This window comes from Sinocyclocheilus anshuiensis, unplaced genomic scaffold (genome assembly GCF_001515605.1).
Source record: "Sinocyclocheilus anshuiensis isolate Anshui unplaced genomic scaffold, SAMN03320099.WGS_v1.1 scaffold1423, whole genome shotgun sequence".
NCBI classification, from domain to species: Eukaryota; Metazoa; Chordata; class Actinopteri; order Cypriniformes; family Cyprinidae; genus Sinocyclocheilus; species Sinocyclocheilus anshuiensis.
This window is the reverse complement of record NW_015536552.1, coordinates 72,549-92,413: the sequence shown is the minus strand read 5'-3', so window position 1 is coordinate 92,413 and position 19,865 is coordinate 72,549. Positions and strand designations below refer to the sequence as shown.

Here is a 19,865-nt window from a genome sequence, read left to right as displayed (position 1 = left end):
CAGTACGGTTAGGACTATTACATCTTTATTGTCATGGGTATGACAGTATTTTACAGACATTTTTCAGGAGACAATTTAAAATATTTAATTATAATACTGAAAGGCACTACCTAACACCCTTGATCCAAGACTTTCTTCTAAAATCCCATAAACTAAATGGTCAAGAATCAACAAAGGAGAGATATAGCACATGGTAGTAAAAATCTCTTTTTCTATTATAACAGATAAACAATATAAGAACAAGTAAAACCTTGTCTAATGTTTACATGACTTGGTGACATCCACACAGGGTGCATGGTATTTACCTTAAGAACTCTATATACAGGAAAATATACTATTACAATCCATAAAATGTTGTATTTTAATTTTGTATAAACATACAATGATCCACTAATTTTACTTTAAACGTCAACATTCTTGACCTTCCCTCTAAATCTAAATCATAATAATCATAACCATCATCATCAACAGCATTGCCATCATTATCAGTCATCATCAATTCAATCACACAAGTATTGTGCACATTTGGATGATCTAGTGTGCTTTCCGTCAGATTTAGTCTGAGGATGTGTTTCTTTAGAACAAAAATGTATGTGATAAATGTCTTTGGCTCAGTAATTACTGCACGACAGCTTACCAACTCATAGAAACGATAAAAAAACCTGGCAAACGACAACAAAACATACAAACACCGTTAATTCATGCAGTAATATTGCACAATAAAGCAGCTTTGGAACTCAAGTTTACCCTGAGCTCTATTAATGACATTGCTAAAAGCTTTGATGTTTTGAAACAAAAAATGAAAAAGCACACTAGACCCAATAAACATGATGCTCAGCAAAATATGCCAGTGTTACAAACAATCTCATAGTAATAATCCTTTCAAAACACATCACAAGCACCAAATTATTCACTTTACTTAGAAATCAATAAATCATTTGAATAGTCAAAACACAGACTACCGCTCTTTGACCACTAATCTAATTCCTCTAGACTGGAGAGTGAAGATGTGGTCACACTAGACGATATATAGAGGCTCTATTTATTTATTTTATTTTATGTTATTTTTTATTTTATTTTAGTTTGTGAAAAACAGAAGCCTTACAAGCATCATATCCTCTTGCCAAAATTAGTCACAAATTAATTTTGGATGCTCAAACTCTAGTGTGACCGCAACTTTACAGACCATGAGTTAGAAATAAATAATGTGTTTGACGTTTTGTACTTTTTGCCATACAACAAGTCAAACTGTCTAAGCTGCACAATAGGTAAGTCCAGACCAAGCGGCTGAAGTATAAACCATATGCTATAAAAACATTACTCGTTCTTTTCTTTAGGGTGTTATACAAGAGGAGGGAGAAACTGAGGCTCCTGTCCTTCTGAAGAGTCAGTGCTTGAGCCTGTCTGAGGTTTGATGATGATCTGAACGGACCGCTCTCCACTCGAGTCCGACGTGCTGTCTTTGCTCACATTTTTGCCTGTATCTTCACTCTTTTCTTCATCGGCTGATGCTCCTATAGGACGCAGACGCTCTTCTGATGCCATCTTGCCTCCTTTGCTTGAAGTGTCACTGACCCTCTTAAGTTTGTCATCAGAACCAGATTTATCAGCTATAGAAAGATAAAAGATATCAATTATATTATGCATAGTAAATTAATAAAAATAATTAATGTAATTATGTTACATTAAATTAAATATTAATATATTTTTAAAATATATTATTATAATTATATAACATTTTATGTAATTTTATTTCAGAATTATTAATTAAAAATCCATTAATTCAAGACATTCACACATTTTTCAGCATGTCCAAACATGTTTAGAGCCCTTGTATATCATTACCAATAATTATAAGCAATCATTACTTTACAAGAACATATTCTGACCCTTGCCTGTCCTGTTTAAAGTCGCTTTGCGGTAAGTGAATTCATAATTGTTGTCAATGTCTTTCCGGATAGGCCGAGGTTTAGGATGGAGCTTGTTGAGACGTCCCTCTGTGATCCATTCATGCTGCAACCCTTCATCAGGTGTCATGCGTTTTGTTGGATCCCACCTACAAGAACCCAATGATACAGGTTGAAAAAATCTGTTTATGTGTGTTATGGTGATAATAAATATGAAATCAAATCATACTTTACTATACATACACAAGGCAACGTCGAATGAAGTCAAGAAATTGAGGATCATTGGTCTTCAACACACTGGCAAGATCTTTTGAGTTGGGTCGACGTTTCTTCCCTTTGCTGTTGGTGATATTCCTTGGGTTACCTTTGGAATCTGATTGGAACATTTTAATATTAAGACGTCAATCAAATAAATAAATTAGCATTAACAAAGTAATTTTTAATTACATTTTATTTGGATAACACTTTACACGGTTTTATTAATTAATGCACTAACTAAAATGAACTAATAACGACTAATTAATTTGTTATAGTATTTATTCATCTTTGTTAACGTTATTTAATAAAAAATACAACCCCTCATTGTTAGTCTATGTCAGCTCGTGACCATTAAATAATATTAACTTTTGATTTTAAGAATGTACAAGTAAATGTTGAAACACATTAACTACGATTGATAAATGCTTTAGAATTATTTTTCATTGTTAGTTCATGGTAACTAATGTAGTTAACTAATGTCAATAAATGGAATCTTGTCGTAAAGTGTTACCTTTATTGGTAAGCAATCATGTACTTAGTCATCTTACCAAAAAATAACCTCCGTCTTGATGCCGTTTGAACAAAGTCATTTGGAGGAAGTCCCATAATCTGCAAAATCAAAAATGATTGTGTTCAGCAACCAATGCATTTCAAATAACTACAAAAGAATCACAAAGTTATTTAAACAACTCTCATCCACAGAATGCAAAGCCTCTTTCAAAGACTTTGAAGACTCTTTTCTATGCTTTTTTCATGCAATAAGAATAAACTATGAGTGAAGGTTTTATGACACTTTTATGCTGTTTTTGCATCCATTTTAAAGCGTTGAAGCTCCAGTCACCATTAGTTGTAACTGCATGGTTTCACAGAATAAAGAAAGTCATAATGTGAGCTAATTCTTTGATTGCTAATACAGTCTCTCACCTCCATGATACAGGCGATCTGCTCCACTTCACTCTCTCCTGGGAAGAGGGGATAGCCAGTGTACAGCTCTGCTAAAATGCAGCCCAGACTCCACATGTCTATTGCCATGCTGTATGGATGGCCCAGAATCACCTCTGGTGAGCGGTAGAAGCGGCTCTGAATGTAAGTGTACACTGTAGATGAGAATACAAGTGGTTTATTAGAGCTACATGGATTTAACAATGACACTTTAACAGTATGAATTAGCTTAATGGATCAAATAGCACTAAATCATTGTTTCTCAATTGCCGGGTCACGTTTGTTTTAATCTAGGGTAAAATTATTCTAAATGCAAATGATAAAATGATAAAAAAAAAATCCTGCATAGTTAGGACAGCAAAAAACACTTCCCAAATCTATGCCAATGGCTTCTAATCGACTGATTGCAGATTTTGCTAGGTATTGCCCCATATGGTGTAAATCACTGTGCTCATTACACAGGGGTTTGATGCTTACCTCTCTGTTGCTCATAGCAGCTTGATCCAAAGTCGACAACCTTAATGTTTCCTTGTCCCCTCTGGGACAGGAGAATATTCTCCTATTAAGACAAAAATAAAGGATTACAGGTGTTTTGTCACAATGGTCATTGCACTGGTGAATGCTCTTATATTTGAATTGAAAACAGCTAAAGGAGCTATTTAGCTGAATGTCCAAGTTGCTCTTTTCCAAACTTTGAAAGTGAATTGTGACCACGGCTGTCCCTGATCCCCATCTTTCAGAAATCTGATTTGGTGCTCAAGAAACATTTCTTATCAATATTAAAAACAGTTGTGCTGCTTAATATTATTGTAGAAACAGTGATACGTTTTTTTGCAGGACTCTTTGATGAATAGAAATTCCAAAAGAACAGCATTTATTTGAAAGTGAATTGTTTTGTAACATTATAAATGCCTTCACTGTCACTTTTTTAAATCATTTTTTAATGCATCCTTAATGAATAAAAATATTCATTTTGTTAAAAAAAAATCAGACCCCACCTGACCTCAAACATTTGAACGGCAGTATATTTACTATATATAGTGCATCACATTTAAATTCTTGTTGAATTTAATGTCTATTAATGTTGTAATAGTCCTAAAACATCAGTTTTTTTTATTTATTTATTTGTATTTAGCTTTTCATTTTGGGGTGATTCACACTTTAACAGACTTCAGTTTACCGGTTTAAGGTCACAGTGGATGATCTTCTCTTTGTGCAGCATCTGGAGGCACTTGAGCAGTGCGTGAGCAAAACGTCGAATCAACCCCAGACTGAAGCCCTGGAAGTTGTTCTTCTTAATAAGCTCGTAGAGGTTCACTCTGTATGGAGACAAGAGGTACAATTAACATGTAGTCATCTGTGACAATGTTACAGATTGATGTTAATGGTTAATACCTTGGGAACTGTGTATGGCCTTGGATTAGATTAGAGAATGGCAGTATGCCATTTATCTAAATGCCTCTAGAGGGCAGCACAGTCATTTTTGGCACTTCCTCACACTGAAACTTTGGACAAACACATCCATTGTCACTCAACAACCTCCTGTCTTTAAGCACATCCATAAAAATATTAGTCTGTGTTAACCGCTAAGCATTATGCTAAAGAGCCATTTGAGAGGGAACCCATGAAAGTCATTATCTTTGGCAGTAGGGAGGCCTAAAACAGCAGCTGTGAAGAGCCTAATGTAATCGGAGACTTCACACCATGAGTGGGCAAGGAAAGAGATAGGGGCCTAATCAAGGCATTAACTAAAGGATTCTGTGACGGTAACCAAAGACGGGGAGGACGCATCTGATGTCCTCTAAAGGTCAGGCTGCCAGAGATGAAGCTGCTTTTCCTGCAAAGCGACTTAATTGATCACTTTACCCAGAGCCCTTAAGATCTTCAGTGGGAAACTCTCACTTCACACCTAAATATGGCCACTGTCTGGACAAACCACCACCCCAGGTGGTAAATCACAACTAATGTGACATCTAAGTAATGAATCATAACTTATATGATGATCTGCAACAAAATAATTTTTTTTACCTGTTTTTACCTTGGATATCTGGTCTACTAGAAATCTTAAAGCCAACATGAAATCAAAATGGACTAACAAAAATATAAATTAATAAATAAATGTAATTAATTACAATTAATTCAAATTAATTGTATATGTTTTTAATTGAATATCCAGTTTCACTCATAAATATGGTAGTAAATGGCTTTATATTCACTTTAAATAGATGTCTAAAATAAGCTGTAGTTACAGGGACGTATTCTATTTAAGTCCAGTACGTGACTCCCGTGTTTAACATGAGTTACTATATAAGTTAATAGTATAAATTAAAATAGATTATGTGTCCATCTAAATGATTCCAGTATTTTCCACCCACCCTAGCAGCTCGAAGGAGATGCAAAGGTGGTTGCGGAAGTAGAAGTACTCCTTCATGTGAATGACATTGTGGCAATTATCTCTGTCTCTTCTCCGCACGGCATCTAGGATCTTCAGCTCTACAAGAGCCTGATGATGGAACCTGAAGGTCACAAGAAAAATAACTTAATGAAGTTAATATATATTAACGTTATCAATATGCAGATTATTAGTACTGTTTTTCCAAACGAGACAGTGTTTCTACAATGATATACTGCATATGGTTTCGAAAAAGTAGTTTGAATGGATTACTACAGTTTTATATTACTTTAGTCTATGGCCAACATTTTAGAAGCTAAGGCTACATTAATCCAGATACATTTGAAAGCAGCGTTTTCGTTTCAAATCGCTCTCCGTCCACACTAGTGTTTTCAAGAGCATGTTTCCAAACATTTCTCATCCATACTGAAATGTAAAAAAAACGCTCAATTTACCTTACTGTGTATCCGTAAAGCCGCATAAAAGCTCACTGAGATGATACAGTTCTCACACTATTCTTCTGGCAAGATAATTTTTTTAGCAAAATATCTCACCATTCATTGATGCGTCCAGGTCACACTGAAGCACCATTATATGTGTGGTCTAAAATACAACTGTCTTCATGTTTTGCCACGGGACAGCAATTGTAAAGTAAATTTCTATAACACTGTGAAAGTGAATAGCAGGCACAATACTGGTCTAAACATACAATATGTGGCACATGGTTAAACATGCATAATTTCCACACTACAATGTGAAAACTGCACACATGGGATATTCACATGGGAGAGCGTCTTCAAAAAGCTCAGTTTTCGCAGGACAAAAACAATGTCTCAGAGTGGACAGAAAGCCAAAATGCAGAGAAAAAGATGCATTTTCATATGTATTTGGATTACTGTAGACATGTGAAATGTATGGCCTTTCTAGCTAATTTTGTATGCAAATATTGTATATATATATATATATATATATATATATATATATATACACACATGACGAATAAAACCTGAGAGACTCTTGAAAGCAAATTCAGAGCAGTATTACAGTATTCAGCACTGAGCTCTGCATTTTTAGAGGGTTTAAAGTTAAAGCATCAGTCAAAGCAGGTGTGAAGGCAGTTGAAGGGCATGAGATCAGTTCTGCCCAGACACGTAATGCGATACAAAACAGATACCTTTTAACACCCTTCAGTGTATCAAGTCCAGTGTAAGCTATTACCCAGTTAAGCGCTGATTAAAGACCTTTTGATGGCCTTATTAAGAGAAGAGTGAAAAGGCTTATTTTACTAAGGCAGGGGTCTTCAATATTGTGCATATTTTCATTGCTATTTCTAATTTTAATGGGGACAGTAAAAGATTTGGCTAAAGTTTTGCCTCTTAAGTTTAACTTTATTAATACCCTAATATTATTTTAATTAAAGAAATGTAATTATTTTTTAATTAACATCAACAAATCAAACAATAATTGACAGACCCCGCTGGCAGTACAACCACAGACCCCCTAGGGGCCACTGACCCTGATTGTACCAAAGATTGCATGGGAATGAGAATGAAGGCATGGACGGGAGGTTCATTTTACCTCTTCTTGTTCCGAATGATCTTGATGGCCACCATCTCATTTGTCTTGTGATCCAAACATTTCCAGACTTGGCCAAATGATCCTTTCCCAATCACCTCAAGGACTTCATAGCGATAGCCTATATGGTCATGCAGGACCTGCACAGAGTATTTAGAGGACAGAGTCAGCTGACAAACAGGTCAGCATAATTATTTCCGTCTCCTTTGCAGTGGCAGACTTCCTGTTACTTGGAGAAACATCTCAATGGTAATATTGAGATGCATAAATGTTTCTCATTTGTTTATATCTTGACTAACACTGAGGCACATATCTGGACTGTCCAACATGTGACACAGTTTACATGTTTTGACTGCAAATGCCTGCTGTATGACTGTTTAAATCGTCAAGCCTGAAGGCATGCAGTCTAATGCCCAGTGATCCTGAGGAACGTGTTTCTGAAAAGGCACATTCATGGAAGATGGGGTGGGACAGCAGACATGAGAGTCTGGCAGCCTGTAGCTGAATTAGCCAGCCTCGTGCTGTAATGCAATTTCATCATTTATCAAGAAGTTGAAAATGAGGTCAGTATGTCACCCAGTAAGCTGTTTGCCAGAAGCCATAAAATAAATGTTAACTGAAATAAAAGGAAATCTAAAAAAAACCCTGAACCTATTTTATTTCAGCTACTGTAGCTGCCAAAGCGACATTTCTCATTTTCATTTAGTTCAAGTTAACTAACATCCTAAAATGACGAAAAGTAAAACCAGAAGATAAATAAAATGTATACAAAATAATCGACATATTTAAAAAAAAACACATACACAACAAAATTACTTTAACTTTAAAATTAAAATTAAAATGGAAAATATGAAAATAAAAACTAATTAAAAATATTAATGAAAACTATAATAGAATCTCACTGATACTAAAATAACACAGGCAGGCAAAAGTAATATAATCATATTTAACCTTTAAGTAGCTGCCATGCTCATCGTCATAGCCTGAATTCTGTGGGGATCCCTGGGAGCCCTCAATCTTCTTAGTGTCCAAACCCAGATACCAGATCTCAGAGTAATCCATGATCTCCTCCTTCTCAAATTCTGTTAGCTGGTTCTGGAAGTGCTTCAGTGCCGCTGTTTGGAAGATGAAGGAAGACGTGCATAAATAGTGAACATACCTGTATATAACCCAATTAACCAGAGAGATACCAGAGTATTAGGGCAGTCTAATTCTATTTTCAGTTATTATTGCACTGATTAATTTTTTTTTGATTGATTAATTTTTAAAATACATGAAATAAAACAAAAATCCAGAGCATTTCATACTTGTTGGAGACATAGGCAGCCTCTGTCCCTCATATGTCCTGATCTTCTCAAACTTATTGATGATGCTCCTAGTTAAGGATTCGGAGAGGTTTTCCACAGATGAACCAAAGCGATTGGGAAACTGCGGCCTCGGCCTCTCCTCCTGTGTTGCAAGAAATGGAAGTCAGACTGAAAAAAAGGTCTTTATGTAGCCATTACATTAATTGTTTACTCAAAAATATATTTATTTACTCATTTAATTCCAAACCCATATACTACTGTTTTTTTTTCTGTAAAACTCCCAGAAAAAAAAAATACAAAGAATGGTCTATACGGCTTAGGCACTATATTCCAAGTGTTTTAAAGCTAACCATAGCTTTGTGAGGAACATACTTCATGTATGACTATTTTGAGATATTTCTGATGGGTCGCCGTGATTTTGCCAAGTAAGACATGTTCCTGGATCAACATCACTGTCCAAAATACAGACTTAACCCAATCCCTACCCCTAAACTTAACCTTACCCATAATTTATTCCTAAAATCAGAGGGAAATGATAGCTGATTAACAAGGGTGTAGAAGCACCTAGTCCTGATTGTAAGCCTAAAACTGACATTTCCTGAAACGTTATCCCTCAATTCTAATTGGTTGATTGGAATAATGTTCCAGGAACATGTTGTACTTGGTCAAATCACGCTCACCATTTCTGATGGGTCATTTGTGATTTTTGGAGATTGACAGATATGATTACTGTTAACAGTTGTTATATGGAAGAAATCGGCATAAAAAAAAATCCTGTTTTGTGTTCTAGAGAAGTCATAGAGGACTGTGTAGACATGAGAGTGAGTGATGATAACTGGATTTTCATTTTCTGAGTGTTATCCCACCTGATTCCCTTGAGTGCTTTGCACCAACTGTTTGACGATACTGGGTAAGGTTCCATTCGAATGCAGAAGTTTGCCATTGGTCACCAGAATTTGCTTGACCGGAGCCTCAAGCTGGGGCAATGTACCAACCCCCGTCCCACACTTCTAAAAAACAAAAGATACAATACTCTTAACTAAGTACTGTTCAACATGAAAAACTCTACAAATCAGTAACAAGGACCAAACAGGGGGAAAGATATGTGAGATTCACACAAGGCTAGTGGCCAATGGCCCCAGTGAACCGGACCCCCTGTGTAGAGGATGGAATTTCAGCGGCGGTTGAGACCGAGGTGGGGACAAAAGCAGTGATACAGCAGTCTATCACAACCCCATCAGAGGGAACGAATATACACTCTAAATCTTACATTTGGGGCGTAGTAAGAGCGAATGATACAGATTTTCTCTACACAGTTCCTTTTTGTCAATATATTCTTATGGAAGGAGATGAAAGGTTCCCTCGCTATGAAACAAATGTAGGGCACTGCACAAGGGAGGGGCTCGTTCATAGCTTGCAGGTTTTCCCCAACTCACGGTTCAAAGCCAGTGCTCGACAAACTTCTGGGCTGAAAAAAAGAGCAAGTGTGTCTATAGATAGATGCGATATTCAGTCTCATATGTTCTGGGGATACTGCGGCATCTGCCAGCTTGATCATGATGCATAGAAACAGAAGCTAAATATAGCATAGGGGCACCTGCAGAGACCTACGAGAATACAGTAGACTGCGCAAACAACGTGCACCGTTCAGGTACCGCAGCTGTGTGCTAAAACCACAAACGAATCAACAGATTTCCACATTCAGAGGCACTATGCCAAGCACTTTATTATGAGCAGCTGTTATCACCTGTGAAGAGATTGCTTTTAGTTAATGACAACTGTTAGGGGGTCATTTCACACTCAACATGAAAGATTTAACACGAGGCTTTCCATAGGTGCTTGGAGGGATCATCTATTGTCATCTATATATAGCGGCAAACAAAGGAAGGACCTATTCACACATCAGCTAAATGAAGGTTTGTATATTTAAGCCAAAAAATGTTGAGCAATAGTGTTGGGAAGTCCAATTAATTTAGCGAATCATTTTGTTTAGATTGTTTCTGATTTACTGAATCATTTGAGTCACTACATAAAGTAACTGCTCCCAGAAGTTTTTGTGCAACATATCTCGTAAATACTGCTGTTTATTGGTGTCACGGAAATTACAGACACTTCACCTTTAAAGGTGACATATCATGAAAAACTGACTTTTCCAGGTTTTAAGTGCTATAATCAGGTCTCCAGTGCATCTACCAACCAAGGAAACGTGAAAAAGATTAACCTAGTAACTTTGTTTTGGGAAGCCTTTTTCTGCAAGCGTCTGAGAAAATGAGCGCGTCTGATTTCGCTCCCTTGGTGACGTGGCAAAAGGATCTCATTATAATATTACCGCCCCTTAATCTGTAAGTTTACACCCATGGCGCCGTCATTTGATTTTGCAAGCGACAACGGTGTACCAGTTTTAATGCCATGGCGAAAGTTTGAGCGAAACATGCGAACTGTTCTGTCTTTGGCTGCACAGACGAGCACAGAACACTATTTACAGTCCCAGCCTCAGAGGAGACAAGAGAGCAGTGGATTTATTGATTTATTTAATGTATATTGCTGCTGCCACACAGATCTAAAATAAACATGCGATTTATTTCCCAGCTGTTTACCTTCACAGACATAACCGACTGTTTTTTGCAACTCATGTTTTTAACGTAAACCTGTGTGTGAATGAGAACTTAGTTTGGTACTCACATGCTGTGTGGTGGCCGCTTTCTGTCCGTGTGCTTCGGGTGTGCTCTCAGAAAACCTTATATCATAAGTTTAAACTCATATGGTTTAAAACGCATGATTTCGGAGCGATAAACATGATAATCATAACCAAAACAGATGTTTTTTTTTAGCAGGTACCAGCTGTAATGGCACAGCTCTATTCTGGAAAAGGGGGCAGGGCGCAGCAGCTCGTTTGCATTTAAAGAGACAGGCCCAAAAAACAGCGTCTTGCTGCTTCCACTCAAAACAGGCATTTTCAAAATGATATAATAAATGATCTGTGGAGTATTTTGAGCTGAAGCTTCACAGACACATTCTGGGGACACCAGAGACTTATATTACATATTGTAAAAAGGGGCATAATATGTCTCCTTTAAGATATCTATAGATTGTGTCACGTTAGATGGTTTATAATTTAAACATTTTCTTAAAATATTTAGCCATGTGTATTTATAACCAAATATTCAAGATTAGAGGATGCCAACTGTAAAATATAATAATCAGTCAACCAATTATCTGAATATTGGAGGGACGTGTTTTCCACAGTGTCAAAAGTGATTATGGTGACTCAAACAATTCGGTCCACTCGTGGAATTGAGTCAGCTTTGGATTCTTGGTGTAGCCGTTCATAATGCCTGATCAAGTAAAATCACATAATATGATTTATTATGTATAAATAGCATGCTGTGTGTTCAGCTTGCAAAATGTTAGCTAAATTAAAAAAAAACATAATATGCTGATTTGCTGCTCTTATTATCATCAATGTTAAAAATTGTTGTTTTATATTTTTGTGGAAACATGATAAATTTTTTTCAGGATTCTTTGATGAGAAAAGTTGAAAAGAGCAGCATGTATTTGAAATACAATCTTTTAAAATTATAAATGTCTTTACTGTAACTTTTGATCAATTTAATGCATTCTTGCTGAATAATTAATTTCTTTAAAGCAATACCGATCCCAAACTTTTGAATGGTAGTGTATATCATATAGCTATTTTGTAGGATTTCTAGTCAGTCATTATCCATTAAAAATTTCTTTCAGCCAATGAAATCGCTTTGCATCCTAGACAGATTTTATTCAGCAGGTGGACCGAATTGTTCACAACACCCTGCACCCATCTCACAGTTTTTCTGCCAGACAGAGTCAGCCTTAAAGTAAAATGATTCACAAAGCCTTCACGAATCAATACAAATGAATCATCACTGTTAAGTAACCGCTTATGATTTTCTCTATGAATATAGTCTCACCTGTGAGTAGGTGCAGTTGGGTCCTATTTTTGTTTTCTCGGCCTGAGACCTGTGGGGGTGAGGGAAAGCCTCGGGTCTGGCTGACTGTGAAAGAGAGCGGAGGAAAGATGTCATGAGCGTGACGAGTGGGCGCACTCTCGCAACCCACATCCACAGTCATACGTGTGGGATGCTGGCTATATAACTCCAGAATTCATCTCCGCTCTCTCTGTGTTATTCAACACAGTGGATGACTCATGTTCAATACACCAAGCTAGCATGTTTTTAATTCAAAAGCACATTAATAGCATTTCAATGATGCCCACATGATGCAGTTTGACCACATTGGCAGGTCGTGATTTGCAGACTGGTACTTCACAGCAATCAACTACTAACTAATGTTCCTCTTGAACACGAATGCTGAGCGACCAAGGATATCAGGGGACCTGCGAAGACTACAGTCAGTCATGATTGCAGACACATGAGGAAACAGGCCTACATCCATCTTAATCAGGTGGAGCGTGCGTCAATAGTGTTGACAGACAGCATAAGGACGGATGAAAAGCTCCAGCTAAACTTAGAGCCTCTCGGGTGGAGGGGGAGGGGGGTGAGATACAAAGAGAGGATATTGGTGGGCTGGTAGCAGAAGTTAGACAGAATGGCCAAGTAACATACAGACAATGGGATGATCTCGCGTGTATATACACCTTGGAGACTTATGTGGCTCTCATACCCTTAATCCAAAGGGTGATTATTTGCAGAGTCTAAAACATATGGCGGTTTTTGGCCAAGCAGCGGGGGGGTTTAGCCATCCTGATGTGTTGGGACTTAACTGCATTCATTCACATGCAGCGAAGTACATACTGGCTTATGAGGGATCAGAGAGTACATAGACTCCAATGTGGCAGCAACAAAGAGATGCATTTAGAAAACAGGCAGTAAAAATGTGTTACACTTAGACTGTGCCGTCAGCTGTGCAATGTGAGCCCCGGGCTTTAAAACACTCATTCAAATATTAACACCAACATGTTCAGGACCAAGGGCTTTGTGGTACAAATGTGGGTCAGTGCACAATGCAAGGGTGAGATAGATACTTATCGGTCAGCTTCATTTGCCAATAAAATGCTTGAAAAATCATATTCATTCCTTGGGTGATTTGACATTTTTTCTGATTAGAGATGCACAATTGGTACCACACCGTTAAAAAAAATTTTTTTTTTTAAGTTGTAAATAAAACAAAAATTATTGGAGAACAAGAAAACACTATTTCAGATTTTCTACAGTATTGGTTGATATTGGATATTTAACTGTGCATGATAATTTCTCATTTTTACATGTAGATTACTTTTGCCATCATTGAAGGCTTACTTAAAGTTAATCTTTAAAAACACTGACTATTTAATAACACCGTTTAGCAAATCTCAAAATTAATATCAATTTTTAATGCTTACATTTAATGTTGTGATGGCTAAATTCGATTGTAGCATTTAAAACACTTGATTTTAATTTTTTATTCTAATTTATATTTAAAAAATGAATATTATAGAATTTTAAAAATCACAAAAATAATTATTGGCCAGAATACATCCCTAAAATAAACTCTTTAAAAAAATAAAGGTTCTTTCTATGGTTCCATGAAAAATAAAATGTATTTATTTGCATCAATGGTCCCATGAAGAACCTTTAACATTCATGGGAGCTTTCCATTCCACAAAAATTCTTTATAGCGGAAAAAGATTCTTTAGATTATTCAAATTCTCTTCACACTAAGAAAAACGGTTGTCATGATAACAGATCACTGAAAGGTTCATGTTTTTTCTATGATATCACTGTGAAAACACCCTTGTGGAAACTTTATTTTTAAGAATGTAGGTCCTACTGAGAGCTAAACCAATGACTTTCACACTACAGTTTGCCCAATTTTATATCCCATATGCTATTTTAACACACAGATTGATGTTTAAGCCCACCAACAATGGTTTTTGCTCATTTTGGTATCACATACACAGACAGACCAATAGAGGATTTAGGTCACCCCAATAAAGAAGAAACTATGGTTGGTGAAACCCAAACCACCCCCCCGAAAGGCTCAAAAATCATATCCGTTCTTAATACTCAGGACTCTTAATGCCTATCATAGTAACTTAGAGCTTATACTGAATCATTTGCTGACAGCCACCTTAAAGGATCGATGGTTCATACTTAGACACTGGCTTGAGGTTTTTTAAGCATCACATGTTCAGACCAAATATACTCATAAGGTGCAAGGTGTTTTTAATAACAATCTTTGACAGAACAGAACAGAACAATACAGCTGTCAATGCAATTCACTTCATTATACATAGCGCTGGGATAAATCTCAATGATGGAGTGATAGGATGAATAGAAGACTGGGACTTACATAATTTATTGTAACCTTGCACTCTAAACTTTATCATCAATAAAACCGAAAATAAACAGAACGGAACGCAATCAAATAGACTCGTGTTACTGTGAGTTACGATTCTTTGAAGGCGAAGTGCAATGAAATCTAAGCAAATAACCAAATAAAACAACGTGAGGAAGTTCTTTAATAGTCCCTTACAAAATTACCATGGTAACCACATTTTCTGCTTCTAAAAAGCCTATACATAGGTTATATATGTAAAAATAATAATAATAATAATAATAATAAAAGTAAAAACAACATATTATAACATACATATAATTGAAATAAAATTTAATCTAAAATATTTCTCAGCATTTTATTATGGCTATTATATTAACTTGGTAGGCTATTATATAAACTGTGCTTACCATGGTATGGCTACATTTTAAAAGGCGTAGGCTACCTGCAAAGGATAATATCGTTTAAAATATCCATCTAATAAAAACATACACATGCGTAAATTATTTCATGCTATGAATGTATAATGTTTAAAACTTGTTTCATAATAATAGCAAACTTCAGTACAATCAATACAGTAAGATAAATATGTAGCAAATATACATTTTTAATAGCTTTAAACAAGCGTAATCGTAAATGCATGCGAGGGAAGGCATAAACTGCTAGTCTTCATACATTACCTTGTTATTAATTTCAGGAAACATGTCGCTTTTTGACACGTGGATATTTAACACATCCAAGTCACAACGCATAAGGCATGAGAAAGAAAGAAAGAAAGAACGCGTTCGTTATTAAATCCAGTAGGCAACTTGTATGTGCATCTTAAGAATTCTGCAAGACACCGGAACCCGTTCTGCCAGCACTGGAAAATAGCAGCGAGAACTTCGCGAAATGAAGTGTTTCCCGATGAGGCGGAGAGGGGTTGAAAAGCTTTCGTCAGCAAGAGATTAACGGAAAGAGGCAAGCCGTCCCTCTGCTCCACTTGACGTGTATGTCCCGAGATATGCCACCTGACAGGTTTTCCAGCCGACCTGCACTCTATAGATTTGTTTACGTGCGCTTACCTATCACTGAACCCATATTCCTTCCATCCTAGCACACTGCATTTGTTTGCCAAGTCAAGGCGCTCCTAAAGTGGCAATCCAGGACAGTTATGGCACAATGTCCGAATGTGCAGCTGCACAAGCCAGCCTCTAATAACACAACCGGCTCGCAGGCATGAGATTTTAGTGTGCTCCTGCCGCGCGAGTGCCTCCGCTCACAATTTCCTCGCTTTGACACGAGCTTTCAGTATGCAAGGGCACCGCCTTCGCCACTATCTGTTTACTGCTCTCTCTTTAAGTTTCCATCTGTCAACGAACGATGGGACCCCAATAAATAACGCCTATCAGTAAGTACATCGTCATTCCCAAAGCCCTGTGTATTTCAAAATGTCAGAAGAGCAGCGGGCGAGCCAAGAGCTAATAACGCCCATCACTCAACCTTATTAACTCCGTGATTAATTAGGCTTTGATTTGAACAGGAGATCGAGTAGTTGCATTAGTAAAAAAAAAAGTAAATTTTTACACCTAAAAATTATTAGTACTGTTGACAAATGTGTTTAGATGAAAAATGAAGACGGAGCGGTGTAAATAAAGCGATTTTATTGTACACAAAGGCTGTCCCTGCATGTCGAGATCACACAACCAGCCAAATGTTAGTCACCTAACCCCCTAACACCTTTGCTTACAATAAATAAATAAACATCAATAATGGGTTATAAATATGTAAGTGAATAAGGTATAATATTAGGCCTACATTTAATTAAGTGTTATTATTTATCCAAAGATAATTATAACAGAAAAATAAGCACAATTATAATATTAGTAAAATATATATGTCAATATTAAACAATATATTAATTACAAATAATATATTTTTAAAACTAATAAACATGCTCCTGGAGCAATCGGATTTTCCTACCATTGAAGCGCAGAGTAGACTACCTACTATCACATTGGGGATGTGAGATGAGTTTTTAATAGCTTAACTGTTTTTAAGTTGACATGGTGTGTTGGTGCCAGGCATTGGCACAAAATATTAGTCTGCATGTTTCCATAGTCCAACCAATTAAAAAATCTCAGTGGGAAAGTGAGAATGTGTGAAGAGCCCCTAAGTCTGCCTACAACAGATACATACAGATTGCAAAAATGGATGGCTGTAAACTATACTAGTGATAGATTATGTTTAATGATATATATATTTAAAAAAAAAACTGTATCTTATTTGTATTAATTTTATATCTATTTTGTATTTATCTTACTTGAATTATCATCAAAAGTCCCTTTTACTGAACACAGTTTGAATTATTCTAGCTATACAAAACACTTCAAGCCTTCATAAATGGCAAATATAGAAGGTAGCAAGTTGACACTTTTTTTCACACCTATTCCCTATAGACTAGCTCGGCTCACATGTAACAAGCAGAGGCGGAAGCTGCACTGTACCTGATACAACATGACTCAGTATGTTGGCTTATTATCGAACCACCTTTCTCAAATGTCAGACTCAGGCAGCCTGTGTCTATACTAATTTAGGTCTAAAAAATAGTGATCGTAGTTCTGAAATTCAGTGATAGGATGGGGAAAAAGAGATGTGCATTTAGTTTTGACCCTGTAAAATTTAAACAAGCATGCATAGCATAACAAAACCACAGTGCATGGCATTTGAATTGGATTTGTACATATTGTACATAGTGTGTGCGCCTATGAATACCAAGAGTATTTTTTAAATTGGTCTACTTAAGTGAAAAACAAATCTAAATGCACTGAATATGGATTAATGTTCAAAGACTAAGTTCATTCTGTCATTATTTATTCAATCTCATGTCTTTCCAAACACACATTCTGTTGTTTTTTCATAGTAAAAGTAGAATTTTGATGGAGAATTTTCAAATAGATCCATACAACAACAGTTCATCCCCTGCAGAATATAAAAACACTATAAAAGCAGTCCATAGAAAACAGAATGTGTTCGGAAAGACATGAGGTTGAGTAAATAATGACAGTGTTCATTTTTAGGTGAAGCTATTTCTACTGTAACTATTGAGAGAGCAAACTAGACTAGTTTCAAAAGACAGAGATAGATCAGGAGAGAGGCAAAGGTGTGAGAAAGAAGAACAAACACTCTCACTATGGTGGGAGGAGTGGAAAGAGGCCTGATTATGATTAGTGTTGATGTTACATAACACAGAGGCACTATAGTAATCATGGTGAGCTATGGGGATGAACTGTTCCTGATGGATTGCTCATTCAGCACAATGGAGCTCAGAGAGGGCACATGCATGACACCTCTTTCCCAGCCAAATCCTCATCAGCCTGCCAGCATCTCTGGTCCATCCCATTCAAGGCTCCTTTATTAAGAAAATAACAGTCCTGCATGACTGAAACCAGTCATGGAAACGTGTGAGGTAAATACTAATACTCAACGTTCACTGCTGTGGATGTAGTAATGATTAGAAGGTGATAGACTGCTTATTTGGATTCTATAATCAGCCATTTGAAGTACCATTTACTCACTTTGGTAAATGATTTCATTAGAAGTAAGTATTTAATTAATGACTATGATTATGAAGGCCTTATACAGCACAGAAAATGCCAGAGAGACCTGATCAGTTTTTTAAATAAGGCTGAGTCAGGAATCCTTTGATCATCTCAACACTTTGATCCAAAATGTTTGTCTTTGAAAGATTCACCTAAAAATGAAAACTCTGTCACCATCCACTCCCCTTAATTTTGAAAAAATTTAGCCTTTTTTCATGGAACATAAAAGTAATTAGAAATAGTCTAGAAGTAGCAGACTTTCCAGACTGCTCCGTATGAAAGTGTATGATGACTGCTGCAGTCAAGCTCCAAAAAGGACAAAACAGTAATATGAAAGTAGCCCATATGACTCGTAAACTAGTCTTCCAAATACATATGATAACTTACTGAGAAACAAACTGAAAGTTATTATGGTACTTTTCCGGAGCTTGACACACACTCAGAAATGTGGAAAAATGTGTGTGTTTATGGGACATCATTGAACCATAATTTTTATACCCCTAGAAGGTTCACAGTAGTACCTATGTACAAGGTAATATTATTACTCTAAGGTACTAAAATGCAACTTTTAGTGGTGCCTTTAAGGTTACTATTCTTTCAAGGGTACTGCCCCAGTGACAAGCTGTTGTACCCCTAAGGGTTCAGTTTTTGCACACTTTTTCTCAAAGTGCAGCCACTTGTCACCAGCCACTGTATGTACAATTTTTTTTTAATTTCATTGTCCTCATTTGTAAGTCGCTTTGGATAAAAACGTCTGCTAAATGACTAAATGTAAATAGCAAGATGGACATTTTGCTAGGTAATACCTTTTATGCATTGTGAAGAATAGCATTAATGTGTCCTGAGAGCATTTTGGATGAACTACTCGTTTAAGCAACAGGTAATTAGACCTAGACAGTTCTTCACAACAGGCAGTAAGGCAATTATAGAGGTTTCTATGTAACCTAATGTAACCCGTGTCTCACTTGTAAACTAAAGACAAGTGATCACTTTGCATTTAAAATATCACATTTGCATTCTCAGTCATACTAAGATAAATCAGAACACAGAAGTAAATAGACAAAATGCGGAATGTGAACAAAACATTTTCAAAAACATCAACTTTTACAAATACACTAAACAAGCTGAATTGCAATCTAGCTGATCTAGAGTTGCAGGTACACTTATCCATGATTCATTAGCACTACTACAGGGGGTGAACATTTTAGGAGACGGCACATTCTGTCGGCAGAACTCCACTAATCTTTACCTCAGGTTGAACTCTCCTGTTCCTCTGACTCTGTCGGGTGCCCCAGCAGTTCTGGAGGATCTCAAAGCCACAGCAAGGTGGTGTGGTCCCTTCTCCACCCATGGCAGGGTCTCCCCATGCTGTGGTAACCATAGGCCTCAGTCCCACTACATCATGTCCACTTGCCGGGAAGGAGCCCTGAAGTTAACCACGCCAACTTCTTTGGTCTTTGATGATCTAGAGCTCCATGGTTCAGAATGAACAACCTGAAGGGATCCCCTTCTTTCAGACTTCTTCAGACATGTGCTTGTGCAAAGGACGCCCAATCTCTGGATCTAGGATCAAAGAGGATGTAGTCGCACT

At 36.7% G+C, this 19,865-nt stretch overlaps 1 protein-coding gene across 3 annotated transcripts; it reads right to left on the bottom strand.

The window, feature by feature from the left end:
* Nucleotides 1–477: 477 nt before the first annotated feature.
* Nucleotides 478–16,028, bottom strand: LOC107700918 (dual specificity tyrosine-phosphorylation-regulated kinase 4-like). 3 transcript variants are annotated; one of them, XM_016502782.1, is made up of 14 exons: nt 15,374–16,027; nt 12,329–12,412; nt 9,248–9,391; nt 8,382–8,523; nt 8,026–8,189; nt 7,078–7,214; nt 5,483–5,623; nt 4,288–4,426; nt 3,585–3,666; nt 3,090–3,262; nt 2,714–2,774; nt 2,151–2,280; nt 1,896–2,056; nt 478–1,610 (listed from the first exon to the last, which is right to left on the bottom strand). In XM_016502782.1, the coding sequence occupies exons 1-14, from the start codon at nt 15,443–15,445 to the stop codon at nt 1,342–1,344; spliced, it is 1,899 nt and encodes a 632-aa protein (XP_016358268.1). In that variant the 5' UTR covers nt 15,446–16,027; the 3' UTR covers nt 478–1,341. The 3 variants fall into 3 exon arrangements, with proteins under 3 accessions (XP_016358268.1, XP_016358259.1, XP_016358278.1); XM_016502773.1 differs by having other exon boundaries at nt 1,890–2,056; nt 15,374–16,026; XM_016502792.1 differs by lacking the exon at nt 12,329–12,412 and having other exon boundaries at nt 1,890–2,056; nt 15,374–16,028.
* Nucleotides 16,029–19,865: the final 3,837 nt, after the last annotated feature.